Below are 24,096 nucleotides of genomic sequence, written 5' to 3'. Positions count from 1 at the left end.
ACTGGCAGATCTGTGGCCTTCAATCAACAAACCATCTGTGATATGAGAGACCAACCCACCATTTAGTCAGGTAACTGCACTCCACTGCCTTTCTTTGAACTGTAAACAATGTTCAGTTTCTGCAGAGTCACTATTGCTACATTGATAGCCCAGACACAAGGTCATACGTATTGACAAAACATTTTGGAAATATATATATATATATATATATATATATACATATATATATAAAATCAAGCTAGGATGTCAAATGTCAATGTCTTATGCTCAATTTCTCAGAATTTATTTTATTCACACTCTAATTTCATGGTATGTCAAGCTTTATCACAGAGTCAAAACATGTACATACAGACACACACACACAGTGCAAAAGTGAACATATACTGCCTGTGTGCAACCACAACTCCCAAAGCCAATGACAATCAATCTGTCAGTCATGCACTTCCTTTGTGGACCACAGTGGTACAAGTTTAAGAGAAGATTATGCAGCCTTTCTTATAACCAAATAACTAGTGACATCACCTTGTTTTTTAGTCAAGACTCAGACATGTTCTCAAGATTTCCATGACTGTTTTTATTTAAGCAAATTAATGGCAGAGAAAAGACAAGTGCAAAAGTAGCTTATTCAGTTGTTTTTACTCGTTCACTACTTCACTGAGGCATTCTGAGGCTGTAAGTGCACATATGTGAATTGTCAGTTGTGTGAATTATATAGCATTATTATAAAGGATGTTCTATTTAACACATCAGTATGTCTAATTTGTGTGTACCTTTCAATTCTAGCTAATAATAAGTATTGTTTTGGTAATTAACTTGTATAGATGCTGTGAAAACTACATCTGAATGCACTGAAATTACAAGCATGACAACGTTTTCTGTAACTGTATTTACATCTTCCAAACATATTTAAATACATATCCATTCAATCTAACAAGACTAAAAACTGTCAAAATGTTCCTCATACATGTACTGTAACATTTTTATTAGAATCATATGGCAAGATCCGATTAATCTAAAATATAGAAGGTCCATGATGTCCCCGTGCGTCATAATCATAGAGGTTCACTCATTTTAGACAACAACTCTGGAAAACAGTGATTTGGTTTCTGCTGTTAAGCTTGGTGTATGTATGATTCACCACCTTTCAATATAACCTGCACCTTTTCTTTGTTACCTTTAAGGTCAAGGAGGCCTCTTCCAAAATGAAACACAGATGCTATCCTTAGAGTGGAGTTCTCCAAATACTGCACTAGTATAAAACAGGAAGGCAGTGTTGGTATATTACAAAATGAGACAATAGAACACCTCTTTGTAAAATGTCTGTCCAAATATGTAAATGTGAGTAAGATTTCCCCGACAACATCTACTTGATATATGCACTGTGTATGTATGTATATGGCAGCCACATGTTACCTAAAGGTACACGAAGGATTTTTTGACACTGGCCCCTAAAAACCAAATATCTTCAAAATCCTTCTCATAAATATGGAAACTTACTCAACCTCTCCTGAATTATCAGAAAACAAAAGCAGTGAAATGTAAATATTTATCTGACCGTTTAATACTGAAAATGATTCATAATTTCTGTCTGAAATTGTTGGACTGAAAGTTGTACATTTGAATATTTATCATATCTATTCATTCATATTCGATAAAGAAATCAAACCGTCCACTATTGCATTGTTTCACTGGAGGGCGCTAACACAAAGCACCAGGTGGTCTGGGAACAACTTGAGAAAGGAGGAGGCCATTCACTAGCCTGTTTTAGCTACACACACCTAGCTACTGTGTTAGCTAGCCGGCGGCTAACAAGCAAGCTAAACATCAGTTTGTCTTAATGTCGCCGGTCTTATCAAGTGATGGCAAGAGAACAGTGTCCACAAACCGAAGCTGGTGAGTGCTGGTTGTCCCTTTGATTCGCGACTAAACATTGTGCATTTACACAGTTTGCAGTTGTGAGTCGGCTAACGAGCTAAGTAACCGAGTGCAACCCAAAGCTAGCTAACGTTAGCGCGGCTCAATAGTAACATGACTTAGTACCAAGCTAACACAGCTCTCTTTATTTTCAGAACTGTATTACCTCATTGCCAGATTCCTGCAGTCTGGACCTTGTAAAAAATCAGCACAGGTAACACCTTACAATAACCAAGAAATTACCTCATACCGGTTGTAAGTCGTCTAAATAAGTAGCTGGTGCTAGCCGCTAACGCTAACTGTGTCTGTCTGTTGTTAGATTCTGATTGAGGAGCTGGAGGAGTATGAGGTAGGTTCAGCTGGATCTTTCTGTTTATTCTCGTCTGTGGTTTCCGTAATGATGCATATTTTGCCGGTTTTTGTGCAACTTTTCAGTAATTTTGGCTCGCGTTAGATAAAAGAGCGTGTTGCCGAGCCGGGACAAAACAAGCAATTTTGTGCCATCTCTAACAGCTTGTCTTTTAACTTTAGTTGGTCCCCGAACGATGGAGTTGGGACGGGAAGAAATACAAACGGACCTTCCAAGACTGGGTGAGTGTGAAACGTCATTATTAACTTTTTAATCGAGTGAAGCGTATAACTTCTATTTTAATCGATAATTGCCTCTTAGCTGATGTCTATAATTTTTATTCAATTAACCATAAAGAATATACGTGGTGGTAATATGTTTATCTTTATTTGAACACATTTAACCATTTATATTAGTATAGGCCTGTTCGTAAATAACTACATTCAGGCGTTGCTATTGTGTGGGCTAATAGGAGGAGAATAGAGACGAGGGCAGACTGTGATAGGCTGAACCAGATTCACTGAGCTGTCAGTTTTCTGTTGGAGCCAATGAAATCACAGTTGTATTTGCGAGCGAACCGGAAAATAGTAAGAGACGCTGTTGATTGGCTGTGAACGTCTTTGCCCCTCCTCTTTAATCCCCCCTCCCTCCCTGTCTCTGTAATTGTTTTTCAACTAGCTGCATTACAATACCATGCTGTGAGTATAATAGGAAGAGAGAAAAACCCCCAAACAAAATGTGTTTAGTAAGTTTTGAAGAAGTTGACAGTTATATGCTTGTGTGTTACTACACAGCTTGAATTTTATCAATTTATGTACAGTATGTTGTGAAAAAACATCCACTAATATTATGATACATTTTAATTATAGTAAGTCTAAATGGTGTTTAGTCTAGTTTAAATCGCTTCTTTGAGAATGTTGTGTTCCAGTCTGATGTCTTGAAGGAAGTCATAGGAATGTGAAAAGAAAAGAGAATAGAAACTAATTTAGATGCCAGCTGAAATTTTGACTTTCACACCAGGAGAGGCTACATATTGATGGGTAGCCACCAGAGGAAAATTAAAAATGACTTAAGCTAGATGGAGAAGTCTGTCGGGCCAACATATGGTACAATATTTGACTTATTGCTGATGTATTTTGTATCGGTGTATATGTCAGCCAATAAATAACAAAATATTGCACTTGAAATATTTTTTGTAAGGTAGAAAGTGTCTCCATTATCTGCCAGAGAGCACTGACAAGTTTTTCTAGTGTGAAATGTCCCAATTGGTACACATCATGGTCACAGTTCTTAAAAAAAAACACACGTAAGGGATCACTTTCAAAAATGTTTGTTTGTTATGTTGTTGCATAACAAAATGACTATCAGCTGATATATCATTGTCCAATTCTTAAAACTCTAAAATATCTATTGGTTTCGGCATCAAAAATCCAGTATCGGCCAGTTTAAATCATTGTGGTGTTGTTTGTAACAAGCACCTGGACCTTTCTTTAAACTTTTGGGTGTTTTTTTTTCTTGCAGTCTTTGAGAATGTAACTGAGATGATAGTGTTTTGTTGTTTATTATTAAATCCTACTTATATATCGTTGTATGTCGTATATGTTGCATCACTTTGTAATAGCTGTCTGTGATTCCTGCAGGTGTCTTTGAACCAGCACATTCCTGCAGACTATCTGCTCCGTGTTTGCCAGCGGATAGGCCCGCTTATAGAGAAGGAGATCCCACCTAGTGTTCCTGGAGTCCAAACACTTCTGGGGCTGGGAAGACAGTCCTTGCTTCGTACCACCAAAAGTGAGCATTTCCCTCCCATCCATCATAGCTCTTTTCTTCTGTATTTATAGACAATCCATGTATCAGTACTGGTGTATTATTTAGATGTGTTGTGTTGTTGTGGTTTTTTTGGCAATAGACCTGTTTCCAAATCAATAATCATTATGTTAATTCACTCCCTGTGTAATTTAGGCTGTAGCCACAAAGTATGCAGTGGCTCAGCTGTCGCTGCACTCCACAGAGGACGTCCACCAGAACCTCCAGTCAGCAATGGAGATCCTCCAAATGTTGGTGTGTGAAACCTATTTTATTTACACCCATTAAGAGGACCCAAAGCCCCTAGACCAATTGCGTTAAATCTGTTTTAGCAGTCTGTTACTACTAATTGTTCTTGTGTGTCTTTTATATCAAGTGTCCATCATGGGTGCTCGCCAGGCCACAGGCACCGCTCGTTTTGGCCAGACCCTGCCGTCTTCCTCCTACCAACACATGAAGATACACAAACGTATCCTTGGCCACCTTTCTTCAGTGTACTGTGTAGCCTTTGACCGCACTGGTCGTCGGATATTTACGGTGAGTGATGATTTGTGGGCCAGATGATTATTGCAAGAAAACTTTATCTGTAGTGTATCACTAGTTGTGTCTCCATCTGTCAAGTCACATTTAGGCAAATGGGGCATTTCTCCTTTGGTTGAAGTGCGTGAATAAATACTTCCAGAACATAGGAAGAAGAAGTTCTGTCGGAAAACACATTCATCTGAAATAAGCAAACACAAAACATTTTCTCGTCCTGTCATTGTTACTGATTTAATATACAACATTAAATACATGTTAATGAAAGGAAGACATCCTAGGGATGTTGCTGTGTCACTTAGCATGTGATTAGCCTAGCTGCTGTTTAAAACGGGCTCTGCTAAATGGAACTAACTAATATACAGTGTAATGTATCAGTAATAAAGTAGTTTCACTGTTGATGTCACAAAAAAGTTCTTTAGTACAAAAGTGTGTTTAGTTCGTGGAGATTGGCGATGGACGTTCTTCAGTCGAAGGTAGCTCCCAAAAAAACGTATTTATTTGTTGCCAATGTCTTATGTGCTTTAGGGTTCTGATGACTGCCTGGTGAAAATCTGGGCCACAGATGATGGCCGGCTCCTATCAACACTCCGCGGCCACTCGGCAGAGATCTGTGACATGGCCGTCAACCATGAGAATACTGTGATTGCCTCAGCAAGCTGTGACAAAACCATCAGAGTGTGGTGCCTACGTACCTGTGCACCCATCACTGTTCTGCAGGCCCATGGTGCCTCCATCACGTCCATACAGGTGAGAATGACGCATTGTAAATCAATAGCCCCCAATGTTTTATATTACCCTTATCGCCTAGGTTTTCTGCACACCATGTCAACTTCTCACAACACCAGTTGTTTGCTACTGTAGTATTTTGTTAAATGTCGGTCACTCCTCGTCTGTGACTAACCAGCACTGACTTTCTATCCCCTTAGTTTTGTCCTGCTGTCAAAGGGACGACGCGGTACTTGGGCTCCACCGGTGCAGACGGCATGGTGTGCTTCTGGAAGTGGCACTCAGTCAGCATGAAATTCAAGTAAGTGTTTGAATCTGTTGTAGCTTTTTTTTTTTTAGCTCTACTGTTTCTAGGTCTACTAAAGTTTCTTTTTTTCACAGAAATAACTACAGCTATTGTGTTTCTCCTCTTTCCTCAGTGATCAACCAGTCAAGTTTGTTGAGCGGTCACGTCCAGGAGTACAGGTCTCCACTTCCTCCTTCAGTAGTGGTACGTGTATTTCCCTGCCTTGTCACATTTCATTTTCCAGATGTACTAATGTCCTAAGCTGCTGTGAGCAGCAAACTAAAGGCAGCAATAGCACAATAGCTGCTGACAAATTCTTAGGCTGTATATATTATGCGAAGGTAGTTGTTATGGCGGCCCACCTGCAATTAATGTGTTGGTAACATTGTAACTTTTTAAAAACTCTAAATTCTCTTTTTGCAAAATGGGAAATGTTTTGATAACATTCACTGGGAAGATTAACATGTATAAATAGTGACAGAGCTATATTTACTGTTAATAGGTGGTATGTTCATGGCTACCGGTGGCACTGATCATTTGATCAGGGTCTACTACCTTGGTGCTGAAACTCCTATGAAGGTCTCTGAGATGGATGCTCACACGGTAAGAAACCAAACGCAGTAGCTGCATCATTCTTGTTCCACTCTGTTTTGCTCTTTAAGCTTCATCTAAAAGAGTTGTCTTCTTTTTCTGTTTTTAGGATAAAGTTGTAGTCGTCCAGTTTAGCAATAACAGTGACAGGTGAGTGTGTTTGCTTTGAGACTTCAAACTGTTTTTTGTGTGGTTTTCGAGCCTCAGACAGTTAAATGTGTATATGTGTCCAGCCTAAGGTTTGTGAGCGGCAGTCGTGACGGCACAGCCAGGATCTGGCATTACCAGCAACAAGAGTGGAAGAGTGTCACTTTAGACATGGCTGCCAGGCTTCCTGGGTAAGAGAGTAAACAGTATTACAGAGTTTCATTAAGCCATTTATGTCTCCATAAACAACTCAGCATTTCATGTCTGATGGGATATTTTCCTCCAGGAGTACTGTTACCAATGGGGATGATAAAACCAAGCTGGTGGTGACCATGGTGGCCTGGGACCGTGCAGATCGCACTGTCATCACAGCAGTGTCAAACTACCTGCTCAAAGTGTGGAGCACAGCCACTGGACAGCTGCTGCACGTTTTATCGGTGAGTGGCTGAGGCCGGCATTTTTACTGTGCAGCTCTTTTTTAGGATTAAAAAAAAAAGAACCAAACAGCTGTTGACCAACTGACCGCCCTGAATGTTTGTGCTCTCCCTCTTCAAGGGTCATGATGATGAGGTGTTTGTGATGGAGGCTCACCCCTTTGACTCCCGCATCATACTATCTGCCGGCCACGATGGCAACATTTACATCTGGGACCTGGCCAAAGGAGCCAAGATCCGCAACTTTTTCAACATGGTAATTGATCGACAATGAGAATCACCTACCAGTAGTGTTTTGTTTTTTGTTTTTCATACCATCATTGAGTTCATATTAAAATATGTGTTAACAGATTGAAGGTCAAGGCCATGGTGCTATTTTCGACTGCAAGTTCTCAGCTGATGGGCAGCATTTTGCCTGCACTGACTCACACGGCCATTTGCTCATCTTTGGCTTCGGCTGCAGCAGACCATATGAGAAGGTAAGAGCACATAACTGTCGGTTGAAATATATTTCACTCTATCTAAGAATGCCAATAACCATAAAGAAGCTCTCTATTGTAATTTGCTCTGTGTCCTCGTCTGCCCTGTGGAGGCGGCAAGCAAACAGCTATTTGAACTCTTCATCAACACAAATGTTTTCTTGGTGCCCTCCAGATTCCTGACCAGATGTTCTTCCACACGGATTACCGGCCTCTCATTCGTGACTCTAATAACTACGTGCTGGACGAGCAGACGCAGCAAGCGCCACACCTCATGCCTCCACCCTTCCTGGTGGATGTCGATGGGAATCCTCACCCTCCTCACTACCAGCGCCTGGTGCCAGGAAGAGAGAGCTGCAAGGAGGACCAGCTAGTACCCCAGCTAGGATACATGGCTAACAGTAAAACCTGCTCCCTCATTCCCTCAATGCTTGCAGTTCAAACTTAGGAAATATAAGTGACAGAGTTTGACCCAACGTATGCCTTTTTGTTGCTTAGGCGATGGAGAGTTGGTTGAGCAGGTTCTTGGCCAGCAAACGGCAGAAAACAGAGAAAGCTTGTTGGACAATCTCATCAGACAGTTGCAGAATGAGCAGGACGAGCGTCACAATGAAGACGAGCAGGCTGAAGAGGCAGAGGGTATGTTTTTTCTTTATTATGTAAGCAAATCATTTTACACTGATTTTGTGTTTTGTTATGTTCTTGGTTTGTCTAATGTGTTCGGTGTACCTTAAATTCTGCAATGTATTGTAAAACTGTGAGTGTGAGCGTTGTGTGGATTCTAGATTTTTAATAGTTAAGTTTTGTTAACTTCTGTTGCCAAATATGCCATATTTCCCACAGAACATATTGTTGTTAACAAACATGTTTTCTTCTCATTTTTAGCTGATGACGCAGCAGAGATGGTGGACTCCTCTCTGGCTGTTGAACCACGCAGAAGTGGGCAGGTGGACGGCGTGTGGCAGATGCAGCACAATGCCCTGCGTAGTCAAGTGGCCACTGAGAGGGACCTGCTGGCCTGGAGCCGCAGAGTGATGGTCAATGAAGTGCCACATGGGACATTCAGGTGAGGAGGATGGAGGGAGTTTCATGAGATGTAAGGACACTACAGAGAGCAGATTTCTAAACACATTTATTCGTTATTGTGTGCATTCCATGACGGAAATGATCTTTTTTTTTTTTATTAGAGTTATGGAGGAGTGCAGACAAGCCAGAGGCGACATGGAATGCTCTCTATACAACGCTGAGAGGAGGAAGAAACCAGTAAACTGCACACCCAAGGTACGCTCCTCTTCACTTCACAGTTGTTGTCACGAGTCAAAAATATATCTATGCCATTTCATTTCTGCTCTCCTCATTTTCCACCCTCCTTCCACACTTTGTAGAGCGATCCAATGACTTCACGCCTGCGCTCCCTGCGGCCAACCAAGAAAAAGCAGCAGCACCACGCCTATCAGACCCGCTCAGCTCAGGTCCGTCGTCCTGGGACCAGGAGTCGAAATCCCAGCAACCGACGTGACTCCGACAGCCAGATAGACTCTGACAGTGATGGAGAGGTATGTTCTGTCTTTCTACTCTACATATCTGAACATGATCTGCAGAATTATGTTGTGCATGTGTTATGTCTAGAACATTTTTAAAACAAGTCCTAAGCAAAGTCTGAATAGAAAGTTACTGCAACTTTCATCTCTAAATATGTGTAACATGATGTTTTGATTTGTATATTTTAGAAAGCGTTTTAGAATTAAATGTTGGCAAAGATTAATTATTTCATTGAGTCACAAAAGCTGCCATTTTAACTGGCTGGAAACATGGAAAATGGAAATTATGTTATGAAGCCAGAAACAAGCACCATCTGTTAACCAGCATTCGTGATAGTAAAGGTGCTTTCTGTCTTTTTGTTGACAGGCAGCAGAACAGGTGGAGCAAAGCGATGCCTCTTCTGACGGTGAAGCTCAGTGGCAGAGTGAAAGCAGCTCCAGGTAAATAAATATCTTTGACTGAGCAGTGTTTTGAAGATGTCATTATAATCACACAACTAACAACACCCCTCTTTTCTTTCCCAGTAACTCCTCCAGTGAGTATTCTGATTGGACAGCCGATGCTGGGATCAACCTGCAGCCGCCGAAGCGACCAACCAGGAGGCCTGCACAGCCCCAAGGTTACAGCAGCTCTGAGGAGGAGGAAGGCGACGATGAGGCCAAGGAGGCCAAGAAGAGGGACAGTGAGAAGAGGAAGAAGCCCAAGGAGACCAAACAGGTGAGCTAGCATGGCGTGCAGCTCCTGTACTCACACTGAAAACATTAGTTGTGCTCCAGGTTTTAGATGCTGTCCAGCAGCGCTGTGCTCCTGACCAGACAGTACTGGAGAAATCTTATATGCAAACGTTTTGTTCTAACAAATTGTATATACTTAGAAACCCACGTCCTCTCTGGCTGGACTGGATGCAGAGGAGTGGCTGCCACCGTCATGGATAATGGAGACCATCCCACGCCGCTCTCCTTTTGTTCCACAAATGGGAGATGAGGTAAGGAGCATCACACTAATATCCAACAGAATCAGAAAAATATATTACATTACGTGCTTTTTGATCATGGTCCTCCTGTCCTCCTCCAGCTCATCTACTTCAAACAGGGCCATCAGGCCTACGTCCGGGCTGTCCGCAGGGCCAAGGCGTACAGCATCAACCCTCAGAAACAGCCGTGGAACAAACTTGACCTCAGGGTGAGGCGCAGTTTAATTTAAACACCAGTGTACAGACCCTTACATGCTCCATTAGACAAGGTGTTCGGAGAGTCTGAAAGCAGCAGGCAGTTTTTGTAACTTTCTGAAACTGATAATCCGATGGTCACTTTCCACTGCAGTTGGCTTGAGCTCTAAGCCGTCTGCAAATTCTTTCTCTACCTCCACCACTGTTCACAGCTGAACTGCATAGTCTACCTCTGTATTGGTAAATATTAGTAAATATTGCAAGTTTGTTGGATTATTAGGTCTTACGTTTTTAGTCATGCTAGCGACATGGCTCTAGGGATGGCAGTATTGGATTGGTGGTCTGTCAGTCCACCACTTTGGTCCAGACTGAAATATCTCACCAACTACGGGAAGATATCCATGGTGCCCAGAGGATGAATCCTCTGACTTTTCATCTAGCGCCATCATCATAAGATCAAAATGCCAGTACGTCCAATACTTTGGTTTATGACCAGATGCAAAAATAATGACATTACCATCAGCCTGCTGGGCTTAGCAGAATTAGCATACATTAGCATGCTAACACCCTAAACTAAGCACATTATACCTGCTAAACATCAGCATGATAGCATTGCCATTGGGAGCATGTTAGCACCACTGTGCCTAAGTACAGCCTCACAGATCTGCTAGCATGGCTGTAGACTCTTTAGTCTTGTTAAGTGAGCATTGGAATGGGCTGATTAAGTGACTTTTAAAATGTCATGATAGTTGGCGTATCTCCCGTACAGCTGTTGTCTTTGGCATAGTAAAAAGGGGAAGTTACTGGCGTTGCTGTGAATGAAAACAAATTGTGGAGAACTATCTGAAGGATCTATCATCTGCAGCAAGAATTCAACACTAATCACTGCTTATCTGATTTCCTCTCAAATGAGCTACAACAAATTCTATTAAACACGTTAAGGGTGAACATGTGTAGCCGTAGCCTTAACTTGTTTTCACTTTTCTTTTTGAGAAGTTCTATTGGTCTTGTTCATTCATCCTGGGCCTTACCTTTGCTGGATTTTGTTCTGCCCCTTCAGGACCAGGAATCTGTGAAGGTGGTTGGCATTAAATACGAAGTGGGACCCCCCACCCTCTGCTGCTTAAAACTGGCTTTCTTGGACCCAGTCTCAGGGAAGATGACCAATGACTCCTTCTCCTTAAAGTGAGCATTTGCGTACAGTACATACAGTCCAAGATAATAAATGTACATTTAAGAATATGTATTTCACAACTTTTTTCCCCACACACTCTAAAGGTACCATGACATGCCTGATGTCATAGATTTTCTGGTACTGCAGCAGTTTTACAACGAGGCTAAAGAGCACAACTGGCAGCCAGGTTAGTCTCTTGAAGTGATGTGTTTATCGCTCATGTTCATTGTTGTGGACAGTACTTCACCTATGTTTGACCCTTTGCTCTCTTCAGGTATGAGGTTCCGCAGTATCATTGATGACGCCTGGTGGTTCGGCTCTGTGGAGGACCAGGAGCCTCTGCAGCAGGAGTATCCAGATAGCCTGTTTCAGTGCTATGCAGTAAAGTACGTCTGTATCTCTGCAGTGTGTGTGGCTGCTGCAGGAGTACTCTGCTCTATCAGCTGTGCTCTCTGTTAATATCATGTTCTTCTTTGCTCACCCGTTTTCTTTTTATTCAAGATAAATCAAATAAGCGATTGTAATCTTGCACACAGCGTGGCTTGATAACTAACTTTTTTTCTTGTTTCATCAGGTGGGATAATGGTGAGCGGGAGAAAATGAGTCCCTGGGACATGGAGCCTATTCCCGAGGAAGGTCAGTAGTATTAATATGAGAATTCCACCTGGTTATAAACCTGTGACATCAATTTTTTTAATGTGATTTAATGGTTTACAGACAAAATGTGCAAAATGTCAAAAGATTTCACCGAGTTTAAAACACAATTGTAGACCATAAACTCTGCAGATGACTACACATACTGTATGAAATACCCTTTCCATTTAAATTGGACAGTACGTTAATGTCAGATGTTAATTTTACTCCAATAGATGACATTTATTTGTGATACCTATCCTCTCATTGAATTTATTTTAAAGTAAAATTAAAGTCTATATTATAGCTTTTTTTTGTTGTTGTACAGAAAACACATGTATTATTATCAAACCAAAGCATCCACAAATAGATATGTTTGTGTTTTTATTACATTCTAATGCTTCAGATTGAACTAAGATGATACATATAACCTCTAGCTACCTAGATTATTTTAGAAGAATATAAGTATTTTATCAGAACTGTATGGCGGGTAATGATAGATTTTTGCTTCATGTATGTGTTAGAAATTGACTAAATGCTGCTTCATTATCTGACACATCGTGTGGCTCCATCAGCTGCATTGCCGGAACAGGTTGGTGATGGTGTGGAGGTGGCAGAGGAGGAGACAAAGGCTCTGCTTTACAAGCCTCAGGAAGGAGAGTGGGGGGCTCACACACGAGATGAAGACTGTGAGAGAGTCATCCAGGGCATCGATCAGCTTCTTACACTGGGTACGCCTCCAAAGGGTTGCTGACATGTTGTTGAAAAAAGGTCCTTACCTCGGGCGTGTCTACCATGTTTGATCCCATTTCTGTTTGTTCACAGAGGTAGCCAAGGCATTCACGTCACCAGTGAATCTGCGGGACTACCCTCTGTACTGCACTGTGGTGGCTTACCTCACCGACCTCAGCACTATCCGCAAACGACTGGAGAACCGCTTCTACAGGTGCAGCAGCACACATAACCTCATACACATTTCATCTTCGCCATAGATTCAAAGTCCTGATGCCAATGTGTTGACATTTGAGCTTAAAGTGCCCATGATCTTCTCTGCGGCAGGCGGATCTCTGCATTAATGTGGGAGGTGCGCTACATCGAACACAATGCCCGCACTTTCAACGAACCCCAGAGCCCAATTGTAGCATCTGCCAAGGTGGTGACTGACGTTCTCCTGCACTACATCGGGTAAGACTCCAGAGTTCAAGTTGATCTCCTTGTGTTATAGCCACCTCATGGACACTTCAACACTGAAGTAACAGTGATGAGTACACGTGTCTGATTCCTTGGCCCTCTGCCTCCTTCAGGGACCAGAGCTGCACAGACATCTTGGATCTGTACCACAAACTGAAGTCTGAGATCAGCAGTGGAGGAGAAGCTGAGGTGAGAGAGGCAGGTTGTAAAGTGAACAAGTGTTTTTTTTTACATTATAGTGTCTGCTTTTTCTTTACATTATTGTTTTTGCTGTAAACAGTAATTTGGGTTTGTATGTGTTCCTCTGCAGGCTGAGTTGGATGTGGACTCTGACACTCCAGGAACATCTACAGGACATCGGGTAAGAGAGTCCAGCGTACCACAACAATTCACCTTTGAGCTTCACAAATTCAAGATCATCTGCAGTAGCTCCAGTCTCAGTTAATTTCATGTTCTCTCTGCCAGGGAGCCAACCCGAATTCTAAGAAGCGTGGTGTGGCTTTGGATGTGAAAGCATGGCGAGGACAGTGCCGAGAGCTGCTGCGTCGAATGAAAGCCTCGCCGGATTCAGAACCGTTCAGACGACCCGTGGATCTCTTCGAGTATCCGGTAAAACAATCCGCACACAACCATCACTTCACACAACTTGAAATAACTCATGCAGAAGCGAAATTAAAATGAATCTCTACCCCTAACATGAACATTACTGCTCTCCAACTTGTTTTGTTCAGGACTATCGAGACATCATCGACACTCCCATGGACCTGGGTACAGTGTCAGAGACGCTGGTTGAAGGGAATTATGAAAACCCGATGGAGTTTGCCAAAGACATGCGCCTCATTTTCAGCAATTCCAAAGCATACACACCTAACAAGAAGTCACAGGTGAAGTAACATCCCTGGGATTAAAAAAGTACTATAACAATGTAAATTATGACAAAGTAGTTTTATCACGACTGTCTTGTTTTATGTCTAGATCTACACCATGACCCTCAGCTTGTCAGCCTTCTTTGAAAAACACATCATCTCCATCATCTCTGACCACAAGTCTGCCGTTCAGAACGAGCGGCGGTCTCGTCAGAGACTCAGTTACAGAGACAGATTGCACAACGGAGGCAGCTCCCCGCCTATTAGTCCATCCCCCAGGTACTGAGCCTCTTTCACAAACCCGTCACTCGACACTCCACATTATCAAATGATCTTTTCCATTCCAGTGTACACAGGGTGTCTGCAGCTCCCGGAGATGTCTCTCATGTACTGCATTAAACTCAAAACCTGCTTTACATTCAGCTTTAGAAATACTGACTAAGGTTTCTGTTTGTTTTCTCTTCAATGTAATTTCTGCTGAGAAATAAGTCCTGGTCCTGGTCTAAAAGGGTGTCTCAAAGCCCTTAATTTAAGCTGATGAAAGCTGCAGGCAGCCTGCGGTTATATAATGTTAATTATTCTGAAATGTTATGTCTTTTCTGTTTCCATTTGTCCAGCCCTAAAGGGAAGCACAAGTCAGGAAAGGTCTCAAAGCCAAAAAAATCCCAGACCTCAACCAAGAATCGTTCGAGACCACATCAGGGTAAGACTGCGCTATTGTGGCTTTTTTAGGTCTCTGTGTTGTGCAGGATCTTGCTGTAAATTGTTGTTGGTATCAGTGATGGAAGTAACTTCAACTCAGCAAAAGTTGAGGGTGAAGATGAAATGTAATTATACTACTAATGTACTGTGAAAAGTAATATGATTACAGTCCTTATTAGTAATTAGCCCTGTGTTGTCGCTTTAGCTCAGCAAAGCAGCAGTGTAGCAGAGGAAGAGGACATCCAGCCTTCTTCCCCAAGTTCAGGGACGAGTAGCGAGAGCAGAGACCAGGGGCCACATCGGGTGACCCGCAGCCAAGCAACTCCAGCGAAGAAGTCAGGTATTACAAGCAATGCATTCTAACCAAAGTGTATCAACGTCTGTCATTTTAATGTGACTTTAAAGTCGAGGTGCAGAAGTGAACCATTGTCCTCTTGTGTTGCATCAGGGCACCGGCGTGACTTGCATCTAAGCAACGGCTCCAGGCAGCGCCACAGGCAAGAAGCGCCGCAGTCTGACGATGACGAGGAGGCGTCCGGATCCAACAGCTCCTCGTCAGAGTCATCCTCCACCTCGTCGTCCTCCTCTTCCTCCTCGTCGTCGGACAGCGAGAACAGCTCAGATTCTGAGGTGGAGAAGTACGTGGAGGGGGGAGATCACGACTACAGCAAAGCCCCCTGCCTGTCTGTACTCTCAGCTAAGGGTAAGGCGGCGGCCTCAGGGAAAAGGAGACACAAGGGAGGAGAGGACGAGGCACAGAGACATAAAAGAGCACGAGTGCAGCTGCCGATAGAGGAGGAAGAGGAAGAGGAAGATGAGGAGGATGAGGATGAAGAAGAAGAAGAGGACGAGGAGGAGGAGGAAGAGGAAGAAGAGCAGGAACAGCAGCAACAGGTGGATGTAAGACATGAAGAGGATGCGGGCGAGGAGGAGGATGAGGATGAAGAGGAGGAGCCCGAGGAGGAGGAACCTGAGGAGGAGGAGGAGGAGGACGATGAGGATGATGAGGACAACTCTATTGAGGTGCAGAGAGGGGCTGCGGTGGCAGCAGCTGGTGGTCCGAGAGGCACCCAGTGCAAGTCTCGGCGGGTCAACACGCGCAACCAGGGCCGCAGGACAGTTCTGTACAGGGACGACTCAGAGGACGATGGCCATGGGTCCAAGGAAGACCCCCTCAACCTGGGTATGTCCCGCTCAGGACGGGTACGCCGTATGACCGAGAAAGCCCGTGTCAGCCACCTCATGGGCTGGGGTCACTGACACGTCGCCCCTTTTCAAACCTCAATAAAAAACAAACTGTTAAACATGAGTAAAACTTCAGGGATTTTTTTTTCTTTCTTTTTGTACAAGTGTATATATAATATATATATATATGGTTTTCTTTTTATCTGAGACTGCTTATGACTGTCAAACTGATAGCTGGTGCTCATGATACGTTGCCAAGGAGTTTCCTTCCCTGGTCGACAGAGCTGCAGTTCAACACGGACCTTCTCCAACTGGATTTACTCACCTCGGCCTTACTGCTCGCTGGAGGAGCCTTTAAGACACGACACTGCTCTTCTTCCTCTCCTCCTCATCCTGTGCGTTTCTCGTCCAGTACTAAACACTATACTTTCTACTCCTCTCCCACAACGTTTCTTACTCCTGGTCACCAAAGAAGGATGCGGAGATGCCAAAAAATGGTGCTCATATTTTTAGTTCTCTGTTTTTGTTGAATAACTTAACTAAACTCTTCATGCTAGTGGTCACTAGTTCAGTCACGACCACTGTGAAACGTGCAGCATCACTTAAGGTCACTGATGTCAACTTTTTTGGTACCTGGTCTTTCCTCACAACCACAAGCCTTAGTTTTCAGAGCTCACATCAGTCAGATTTTGTTGTATCTGTTGCTGGAGTCAGGTGTAGTTTGGGCACTAGCAATACTGAGGCATCAGATTTAAATCAATACAGTACTATAGTAATACCCCAGCTCCTACAGCCCTTGTCGGACTACTTGATGTCCTCGGCCTGTGAATGTTTCATGTTTTCCCTTCTTCCCTTTTGGTGGTGTTGACTGTTTTCAGCTCTTCGATTCTGGTATTTGGTTAGAATTGGGTAATTGTTTGTCTTTTTTTTTTTTCATGGGTAAAAAAGCCACTGCATCCTGTTTGTATTTGTACTGTTGTACTCCCTGATGACCACCCAGCATGTGCAAAAGCAAAAGGGTCCCTGGCCTACTCTCTTCCACAGAAATATTTATTTTTCCATTGTATTATACTTGGGTTACTTTGACTATTTCGTACGTTAGTTCGAATAGTGATGAGGAACATTGAGGAATATTTGCACATTTATCTACTCCACGTGGCAGCTGAGTCATGAAGATATTAGAGAAGGAGAGGAGATGAAACCTCGTGATTTTTGTGTAAGAATGTTTAAACTCAAACATTATTTCAGTCTTTTCTTTTTTAGTTTGAACAAGTAGCAAGTTAAACCTGTGTATGATGAAGCTGAAGGTCTCATCTGATTGGCAAACATTCTTTTGGCCTAAAGCAAAGGTAGCAACCATAGATAACCCTTTCAATAGTATGTCGTACCCCCCCCCCCCCCCCCCCCGTTTCTAACATAACGGTCTGATGGGTTTTCTAGCTTTGGATAGATCAATTTCTTTTCCCATGATGTACTACAATTGGATGTTTAGCTGTCAGAATCACCATCTAGTTTTATAATGAGGGATTCCTGGCCTCTATAGTGGGACTATATCTTTTTTTTTTTTTTTTTTTTTAATGTTTACCTTAAAGCTTGTGCAGGCGTTGGTTGGTAAATCATTTGAGTCAGCGTCCAGTCAGGAGAAACCAGGAAAGCTGACTCTCAAATTCTCATGTCAACACTGGGTGCTCTAATCCAAACACACCTCCTCATCACTCTGCCTCTGTGTGGACACCGACATAAGAGAGAGGCCTCGGAGGTTTTTTTTTTCTATATTTTACTTTTAATTTTTTTTTGGGCCGAAGAGTTTGTTTAGTGTCAGGTTCTCAGAGATAAAACACACAAATCAGCATCTAGGGTGCTCCGAGCGGCAGCATTAACTGGCGTCTTAATAATTCTGGTTGAGTGTGATAAGACTAAGATTCATATTTTGGGATCTTATTTTCGTATCGTAGATGGCTCTTAGTCTCTCCGCGAAGCGTCAGATTAGTTGATGACAAATACAACAATAACATTCTGCTGTAGGTGGAATAAGATTATGTGACTTTGTCTTTTATACACAATGTTTTGATTGTATGTGTTTTTCTTTTTTTTAATAAAAAAGTGGATTTCTCAAAATGTTGATTGTGGTCTGCTGTTTCAACTTCATTTCAAAAGATTTTCTAAAATATGTCTCTCGTTCTGTCATGATTTCTGTCGGTGTGAAGTCAGCAAAGGCTTCGAGAGCTCTTCACCAGAAGTGGGACTGAGTCATCTGTGGTCCTTATGATTGTAGGGTCATAAACATGCACCAAAGGCAAAGACTCGAGAGTTACAGAATACCGGGACCGTCTATCCAACGAGATAAGACAGTCGGAAACCTGAGTGTACTATTTGCAACTGCCTAACTGCATTAATGCACTGAAAGCTGGGGTGAGTCAGACGAGGAACAAACAAGGTTGAGCTGTGACGCACCATGCTCTGCCACACCTAGAAAATGCAGAGACGCTGGAGGATCATGGGAATTAAAACAGATCAATGCATAAAGATGTAATGGTCACTTTAAAGGATGTCAAGTGTGTCGTGTACATACCGATATTGAGAACAAATCGAAAAGGAGACAAGGTGTATAAATGAGCTGCGTCATCACACCAAAAAGAAGCCTGATTATTCATTTGTATTAAGTGATTACTGAAAAATAGTTTACTGTAATTCTCTAGTATGCTGATATTATTAAGTGACTATAATGTGACATTAAAAAGACAGAGTGGGAATAGCAATGTGAAGATGTTCAGTTTCTGGGTTAGGGCAGGAAATATGGTCAGGTAAAGATTAATTTGTTGGCCAAACAATTAGCCGATATATTTCGTCAGGATTAAAAATAATGATCAGTATTAGGATTATATAGTCTGTATGTATGTAGAAATCCAGCAATAGACAAACGATGCTGGTGTTTTTCATCAAATAATTGGGTATCAGCAGTGGAATACCCAAATAGTGCCTTACTGGAAAAGTGTGTATAATCTATAAAGTGCGTATGACCCTAAAGCATTTAGGAAGAATGAACCCACACATCAACCTTCACAAGACTCCAGATGGGCCGCTCTCTAAATAATGTAGCATCTTTGTGTAAATGTACCAGACAAAGAGGTGAACCTGGGGCTTAAGGATGTATCCTACTGTAGTAAGAGCGACCAGGACTTCTTTTTTCAGTTCATACAATATTTCAAGTGTCCTTGGTGAACCTAAAAACAGGATATTCTTATAGTATGTCAGTACTGAGGAGGACCAGCTAGAGGGTGGGCGTATGCAGGCTTTGCAATGAATGAAGGTTTTTTTTATTTTATTTTTTTACTTCCAACTAAAACTCAAATGCTTTAAACAACAACAGGCTATTACTGTAATTCTTACTCACTTGCTTTGTTTTGGAAATGAATGCAATTAACTTTAAAGTACAATTCAAATGTTAATAATGATCTTTACCCATACTGGATTGGCTGAAAACAGCAGCTCAAGACTAGACAGCAGATCAAAACTAAACTGGCCTGATTGAAAATGAACTTGTGATGTGTTTACAGGAGTTAGTATGAAATTGGGAAAAACAACTTTTTTTTTAAGTAGATTGAAAATGCATGCAAAGACAATTATACAAATGACTGCAGTTTAATGAAGACTGTAACAGTGTAACTCAGAGCACCAATGGAAGACTCTGGACAAAGAGCGGTTGTGTTATATTTATTACCACAATAACACAAGAATGTGAGCAACTAGATATCATCACAGGAATATTTTAATTTCTCTACTGGTGAAACAGTTCCTTAACGATACACAACAAACCCAAAGTCTCAAGACAGATACATCACTTTACAGCTACATGGGGCACTACTGCACACAGTATTTTAGATGTCTTCAATATTTAGTTGGAGATTCACAAGCATGTCAGAAACACCTTTATTACTCAACAACAGCTATGTGCATTTACATTGTGCTTCAGTTAGCCCACAAATCCTAACCTGTGCTTAGATTATCTTTTTTTTTTTTTTTTTAATTCTGAGTACATGTACTGTAGCTATGCATACACAATGAACACACACACGGGGACAGAGGGCAATAACTCCTGGCTTCATCATAGACTGCTTGAATAATTGAAATGTGCAGGAAAAACCCAGAGAGAACTGACATTCACTACGTCCACGACAACAAACGACTGTCCCCATGTAATACACACAGAATTATTCAGCCTGTTGGAGATGGACATGGCAACTTTGAGGGAGAAAACTGAATTCAACATGCTCTCTGCATTTTCAGCTGTTCAGTTTAGATTTGTGAACATATTTTCTTCCAAATTAGAGACAGCCAAGGCTTTCTTTATAATGCCATGAAGAAGCAAATCCCTGTGCTGTTTCTACGAAATGGAATAGGAGAATTGATTTGATAAAATGCAGAGTGAATTGGCCATAATTCTATAACATCTAGCAAAATGATCACGATGCAAAAGCACGACTAAACACGACTAAACACTCCCTAAAACCATAACATCTTATTGGGATCAGAGTAACTCTGAGTTTGGTTTATTCTAAGGGACTGAAGGAAAATTATTGGGGGGGGTCAGAAAAGGGTGAGGGTATTTTTTTGACTGAAGGCAGGGGAGGATCTTTTTTTCATCATCCTAAATGTATATGTTTCAGCTTCTTTAGTTACAAAACAGGACCTTGCTTTTTCAACAAAATGAAACACGAGTTTCAGCCCCCCTCACCTCCCCAATCATTTTCATACAGTCCCTAATGCAACTGAACCATGGGTCTCTTGTTTCTACCTTTGAAATTAGGTGTTCACATTCACAAATACAGAACTTACAATATCATGGAAATACCACAGCACATTTTGGGTATACTGTCAGTAAATGGTGTCCTATTTCTATACAGTGAATACACAGGTTTGGCCGCGTGCTGAAACTTACTCCACTGAGACTGATGATTCACAAAACAGCTATATGGGGGTTTAACCCCTCAGAAACAATAAGGATTTATCATTATTCAAACTTTAACCAATTTGTTTTGCTGCCGACAGGTGTTTCATAGATTATGTTTTTATATGTTAGAGAAGTTTATCTTCTAGCCATAAAGAATTATCACATCACAACACTCTCCAGTATAGTGACCAGTATAGAGCCCCCGCCAAAACTGAGCTGAAGCAGCCGTAAACAAAGTCCTTCCACTTCAATGACCTCCTCTCTACGAGCTCTCTGAAAAGTGGGCTCTTAGCGTTACTTTCCTTTTCAAAAGTGTTCACCTTGAAAGGGTGACGTGCTTTGCCTCCAGACCCCTTTCAGTTCTGACCTTTCAGGATCATTCTTGTCATAAGCAGGAGGGATTTCAAAGCATTAAACAACACTGCGCCCGTGGTTGCCTGTTGTTGTTGTTAAAACTTCCATTTGTGCCTCTGCTTGCAGAGCACCATGCTGAAAGCAGCCTACATGCCTCCCTGTGGGCATGTCACTGTAGCTACACCAGGCCAGTCTGCATGTGGACATGTAGAGGGTAGGGGTGGTAGACAAGTGGGGGCTGAGCCTGGGTGATGAAGTAGCTGCTGTAAATCGGCTCCGTCATGTAGGGAGCCGGCTGATAGAAACAGGTGACGTTGGCCGTGTTGGGGATGGCGTTCTGCTCGCCCAGCACCCTCAGAGCCAGGACTGTGATCATATTGAGTGTCTGTCTCCTCTCATGTCCCATCAAACACACTGTGCTCTCATCTATCACGCGCCGCAGGGTCATCAGGTAGTCGTACTTGCTCGCCTCCTCGTTGCCAATGAAATGGCACTGCAAGTAGGCCTCAATCTTCCGCTGCTGCTCGCTCACATCAGGAAAGTCGATGAAGAAGCGGGAGCACATGTATCGCTCCAAGGACTTGATCTCTGTCTCGCTGGCTGGTCTGAAGTTCCTCACCAGCAAGTCGCTGTATTTCAGCAGACCCCCTCCTCGGATCTCCTCTGGGTTGCGGGTGGCGATGAGGCGGTGGCGGAGGTGGTCCATGGCCTGTTCAAAGTCTCCGTACATGCACTCTGCTTCGACAGTGATGGTGGGCTCCTCTGCTGCCCCAGCACATGGGCTGTTCGGGACAGCGTCTGCCAGCTCAGGTGTTTGCTCAATGATCTGAGGTTGTGAGGCTACATTTGCTGTACATGTGTGGCTTTGAGTCTCTGATTCAGGAGGCTTGTTCGAGTGTTTCGGCTTTACAGTTTGTTCTATAGTTTCATTGGAGCCAGTCCCATCCTGAAGTGTACTGGCTGGACTGCATGTGGGAACCGTAAGGGTGTCTAAGGTCTCCGGCTTGGAGGCTGGAACATTTGAGCAATGAACTTGAGAGCTGTCCTGTAAAGGAGGCTTTGGCTGAAGTGGTTTTGGGATTTCTATGGGTGGAAACAGCTGAGTTGTAAGATCTGACAAATCAGTCAGTAAAGACCATTTCTCAGGCTTGCTGATCATCTTCCGTGACATTTTTCTCTGTAATTTTGGTGAGGGGCAGTAGTCCGGTACAATGTCCTGTGATGTGCTGCAAGTTTTCTTGGCTGGAGGAGGAAAGGAAAATTCGAGATGTGGATCTTGCATGCTTGCGGTGTTTTCAGCTCTGCAGATTACAGAGTCGACTTTGAACTGAGTCATTTCTTCACAATGGACTTTTTCCTGTGGAGCGGACTTTTCTGTATGCACCACAGACGCCGGCTGGGAAGCTTGTGATGCAGATAGCTCCTCGTTACTCTGTTGCTTTAAACATGCATGTGTCATCAGCGGATCCCTGACATCTGTAAATAAAGTTTTAGGGGAGGAAACTAAAGGATAATCACTGTGAAACTGTCCTTTCTCTCCTCCATTTTCCTCACATAGCTCGAACACAATGTCCTCCTCTGAATGAACATCCTCTATGCCATCCACTTCCTCTACCTCCGGCTGTAAGTTAATGCTCTCAGGTTCTAACTCCTCCTGTGCCTCATGCTTCCTATCTCCATGCTCAACCTCTGCATGTGGAAGCTCTTTCTCAAGCACAGAAACCGCTTCATCCCGGCACTGACTTTCTCCGCTGGTTGCCATTGATGAGTCCTTTTCAATATCCGCTTCCACGTCCCGAGGAAGGCTTGATTGCTCTTGCTCTTTATTTTCGTCTGCATTGTCTCTTTTAGACAAATTCCCAGCATTCAATGCCAACTTTCCTCCTTGTTTCCTTTCAGTCTCCCAGTAAGACTCCAGCATACGATCTAGTATTATCTGGAAGGAATCGACGCTGAACTCAAACTGTCTCCGAAGGGAACTGATAAACCGGAGCCCCACGGTTTTAGCTCTGTTGTTAGACAGCGAGATGAGGCTCCATCTGTCATGCTCATTGAAAACTTTCACCATCTTTTGCACATAGGCCTCCTTCATTGTCAGGCAGGTGATCTTGCGTCTGTTAACCCCACAAGGGAGGAGGTCTCGGAGGCTGCCCAGCACCACCTCCTTAATGACCTGGAGGTCCTCCTGCCTGGGCAGCTCCACTCCAAAAATGATGTCTAAGTCTCTGTAGCCCAGGACGTTATCCCTCACCAGGACGTGGCTGGCAGTTGCGCCATTAAGCCGTATATCTTTCACCTGGATGTCTCTTTCGACCAGCCGATCCTTCACCACACGGATGATGTCTTTTGCTCTCACCTGCAACGTAGGGAAATTACCTCGTCCGTGGATGGGGATTACCTCAGTCAAGACCTTGTCCAGAGCTTGGACTTGCTCAAGGGTCAAGTTGTGGAACCTCTTCTCCGTTTGAAGCTCCATCATCCTTACCTGTGAAATAGAGGTCGGACATATGTATCACATTATGGCTAATGCCTGATGTGAGGAATGATGGCCAATGACAGGTTGACGCAGTGCAACAGAGCAGAAAACATACTGTAATCTAGAAAAACTGTTTTTTTCTTGGAAAAACATAATCCACTAGCCTTGCCCTTTTGTCTTCTGTGCAATATGCCCTTTTCAAATGGTAATGTGTGCAGAAAAAGCTTTTACACATTGTCTGTATCGTGCAGCACCTTGTCTACATCCTTATCCTTGAGAATATTTTTCACTCATTTGTTTATTTGGAAGTCTGTCTTCCAAGACTCGGCTTCTGCTGTTTAGTTTTCCTCTGCTCCTGAAAGTCTCAAATGCACAAACACAGTCTGACAAATACAAACTACCGTGCTGAAGGCTTTTTGTATATCAGCTAGATCTGAAATACAGTCGCTGCTCAGATTTTTAGCATTTAGCATGAAGGGCAGCAACATACTCAAAGTGAGCTCAGAGGACTGAAGAGTCTCAGTGATGAACTCGTCTGGTGTGCTACCACTAGGTGGCAACAGCAACACAACATACGGCAAA

At 42.8% G+C, this 24,096-nt stretch overlaps 2 protein-coding genes across 2 annotated transcripts; one reads left to right on the top strand and one right to left on the bottom strand.

Annotated features, from left to right (window-relative positions):
* The first annotated feature begins 1,806 nt into the window (after nt 1-1,806).
* On the top strand, nt 1,807-15,821 carry brwd3 (bromodomain and WD repeat domain containing 3). The gene is made up of 40 exons (XM_070917980.1): nt 1,807-1,893; nt 2,070-2,128; nt 2,234-2,263; nt 2,446-2,505; nt 3,904-4,054; nt 4,226-4,324; nt 4,446-4,606; nt 5,135-5,356; nt 5,536-5,636; nt 5,755-5,825; nt 6,124-6,224; nt 6,322-6,362; nt 6,446-6,550; nt 6,646-6,796; nt 6,915-7,049; nt 7,144-7,272; nt 7,448-7,673; nt 7,771-7,911; nt 8,158-8,338; nt 8,460-8,553; nt 8,658-8,828; nt 9,181-9,254; nt 9,339-9,531; nt 9,689-9,799; nt 9,889-9,996; nt 11,043-11,167; nt 11,261-11,343; nt 11,431-11,542; nt 11,731-11,792; nt 12,365-12,520; nt 12,615-12,735; nt 12,849-12,974; nt 13,094-13,169; nt 13,291-13,341; nt 13,446-13,589; nt 13,712-13,864; nt 13,956-14,125; nt 14,464-14,549; nt 14,754-14,888; nt 14,997-15,821. Exons 1-40 carry the CDS (start codon nt 1,860-1,862, stop codon nt 15,806-15,808), a joined length of 5,361 nt encoding a protein of 1,786 aa, XP_070774081.1. The 5' UTR covers nt 1,807-1,859; the 3' UTR covers nt 15,809-15,821.
* A 5,395-nt stretch (nt 15,822-21,216) lies between these two features.
* On the bottom strand, nt 21,217-23,517 carry LOC139295487 (terminal nucleotidyltransferase 5C-like). The gene is made up of 2 exons (XM_070917683.1): nt 22,916-23,517; nt 21,217-21,820 (listed from the first exon to the last, which is right to left on the bottom strand). The coding sequence occupies exons 1-2, from the start codon at nt 23,515-23,517 to the stop codon at nt 21,217-21,219; spliced, it is 1,206 nt and encodes a 401-aa protein (XP_070773784.1).
* Between the last annotated feature and the right edge of the window lie 579 nt (nt 23,518-24,096).

Source organism: Enoplosus armatus, chromosome 13 (assembly GCF_043641665.1).
Source record: "Enoplosus armatus isolate fEnoArm2 chromosome 13, fEnoArm2.hap1, whole genome shotgun sequence".
NCBI lineage: Eukaryota > Metazoa > Chordata > Actinopteri > Centrarchiformes > Enoplosidae > Enoplosus > Enoplosus armatus.
Note: the sequence above shows the minus strand (reverse complement) of the source record. Positions and strands in the feature narration are given on the sequence as shown.

What these genes read in the sequence shown, in the direction of transcription:
- brwd3 (XM_070917980.1), top strand. Translation starts at nt 1,860, where the DNA reads ATGGCAAGAGAACAGTGTCCACAAACCGAAGCTG. An exon ending in ACTCTGACAGTGATGGAGAG is followed by an intron (nt 8,829 to 9,180) that starts GTATGTTCTGTC and finishes TTTTGTTGACAG; the next exon opens with GCAGCAGAACAGGTGGAGCA. An exon ending in GGAGCCTATTCCCGAGGAAG is followed by an intron (nt 11,793 to 12,364) that starts GTCAGTAGTATT and finishes TGGCTCCATCAG; the next exon opens with CTGCATTGCCGGAACAGGTT.
- LOC139295487 (XM_070917683.1), bottom strand. Translation starts at nt 23,517, where the DNA reads ATGATGGAGCTTCAAACGGAGAAGAGGTTCCACAACTTGACCCTTGAG. An exon ending in GAAAGGAAACAAGGAGGAAA is followed by an intron (nt 21,821 to 22,915) that starts GTTGGCATTGAA and finishes TGTCCCGAACAG; the next exon opens with CCCATGTGCTGGGGCAGCAG.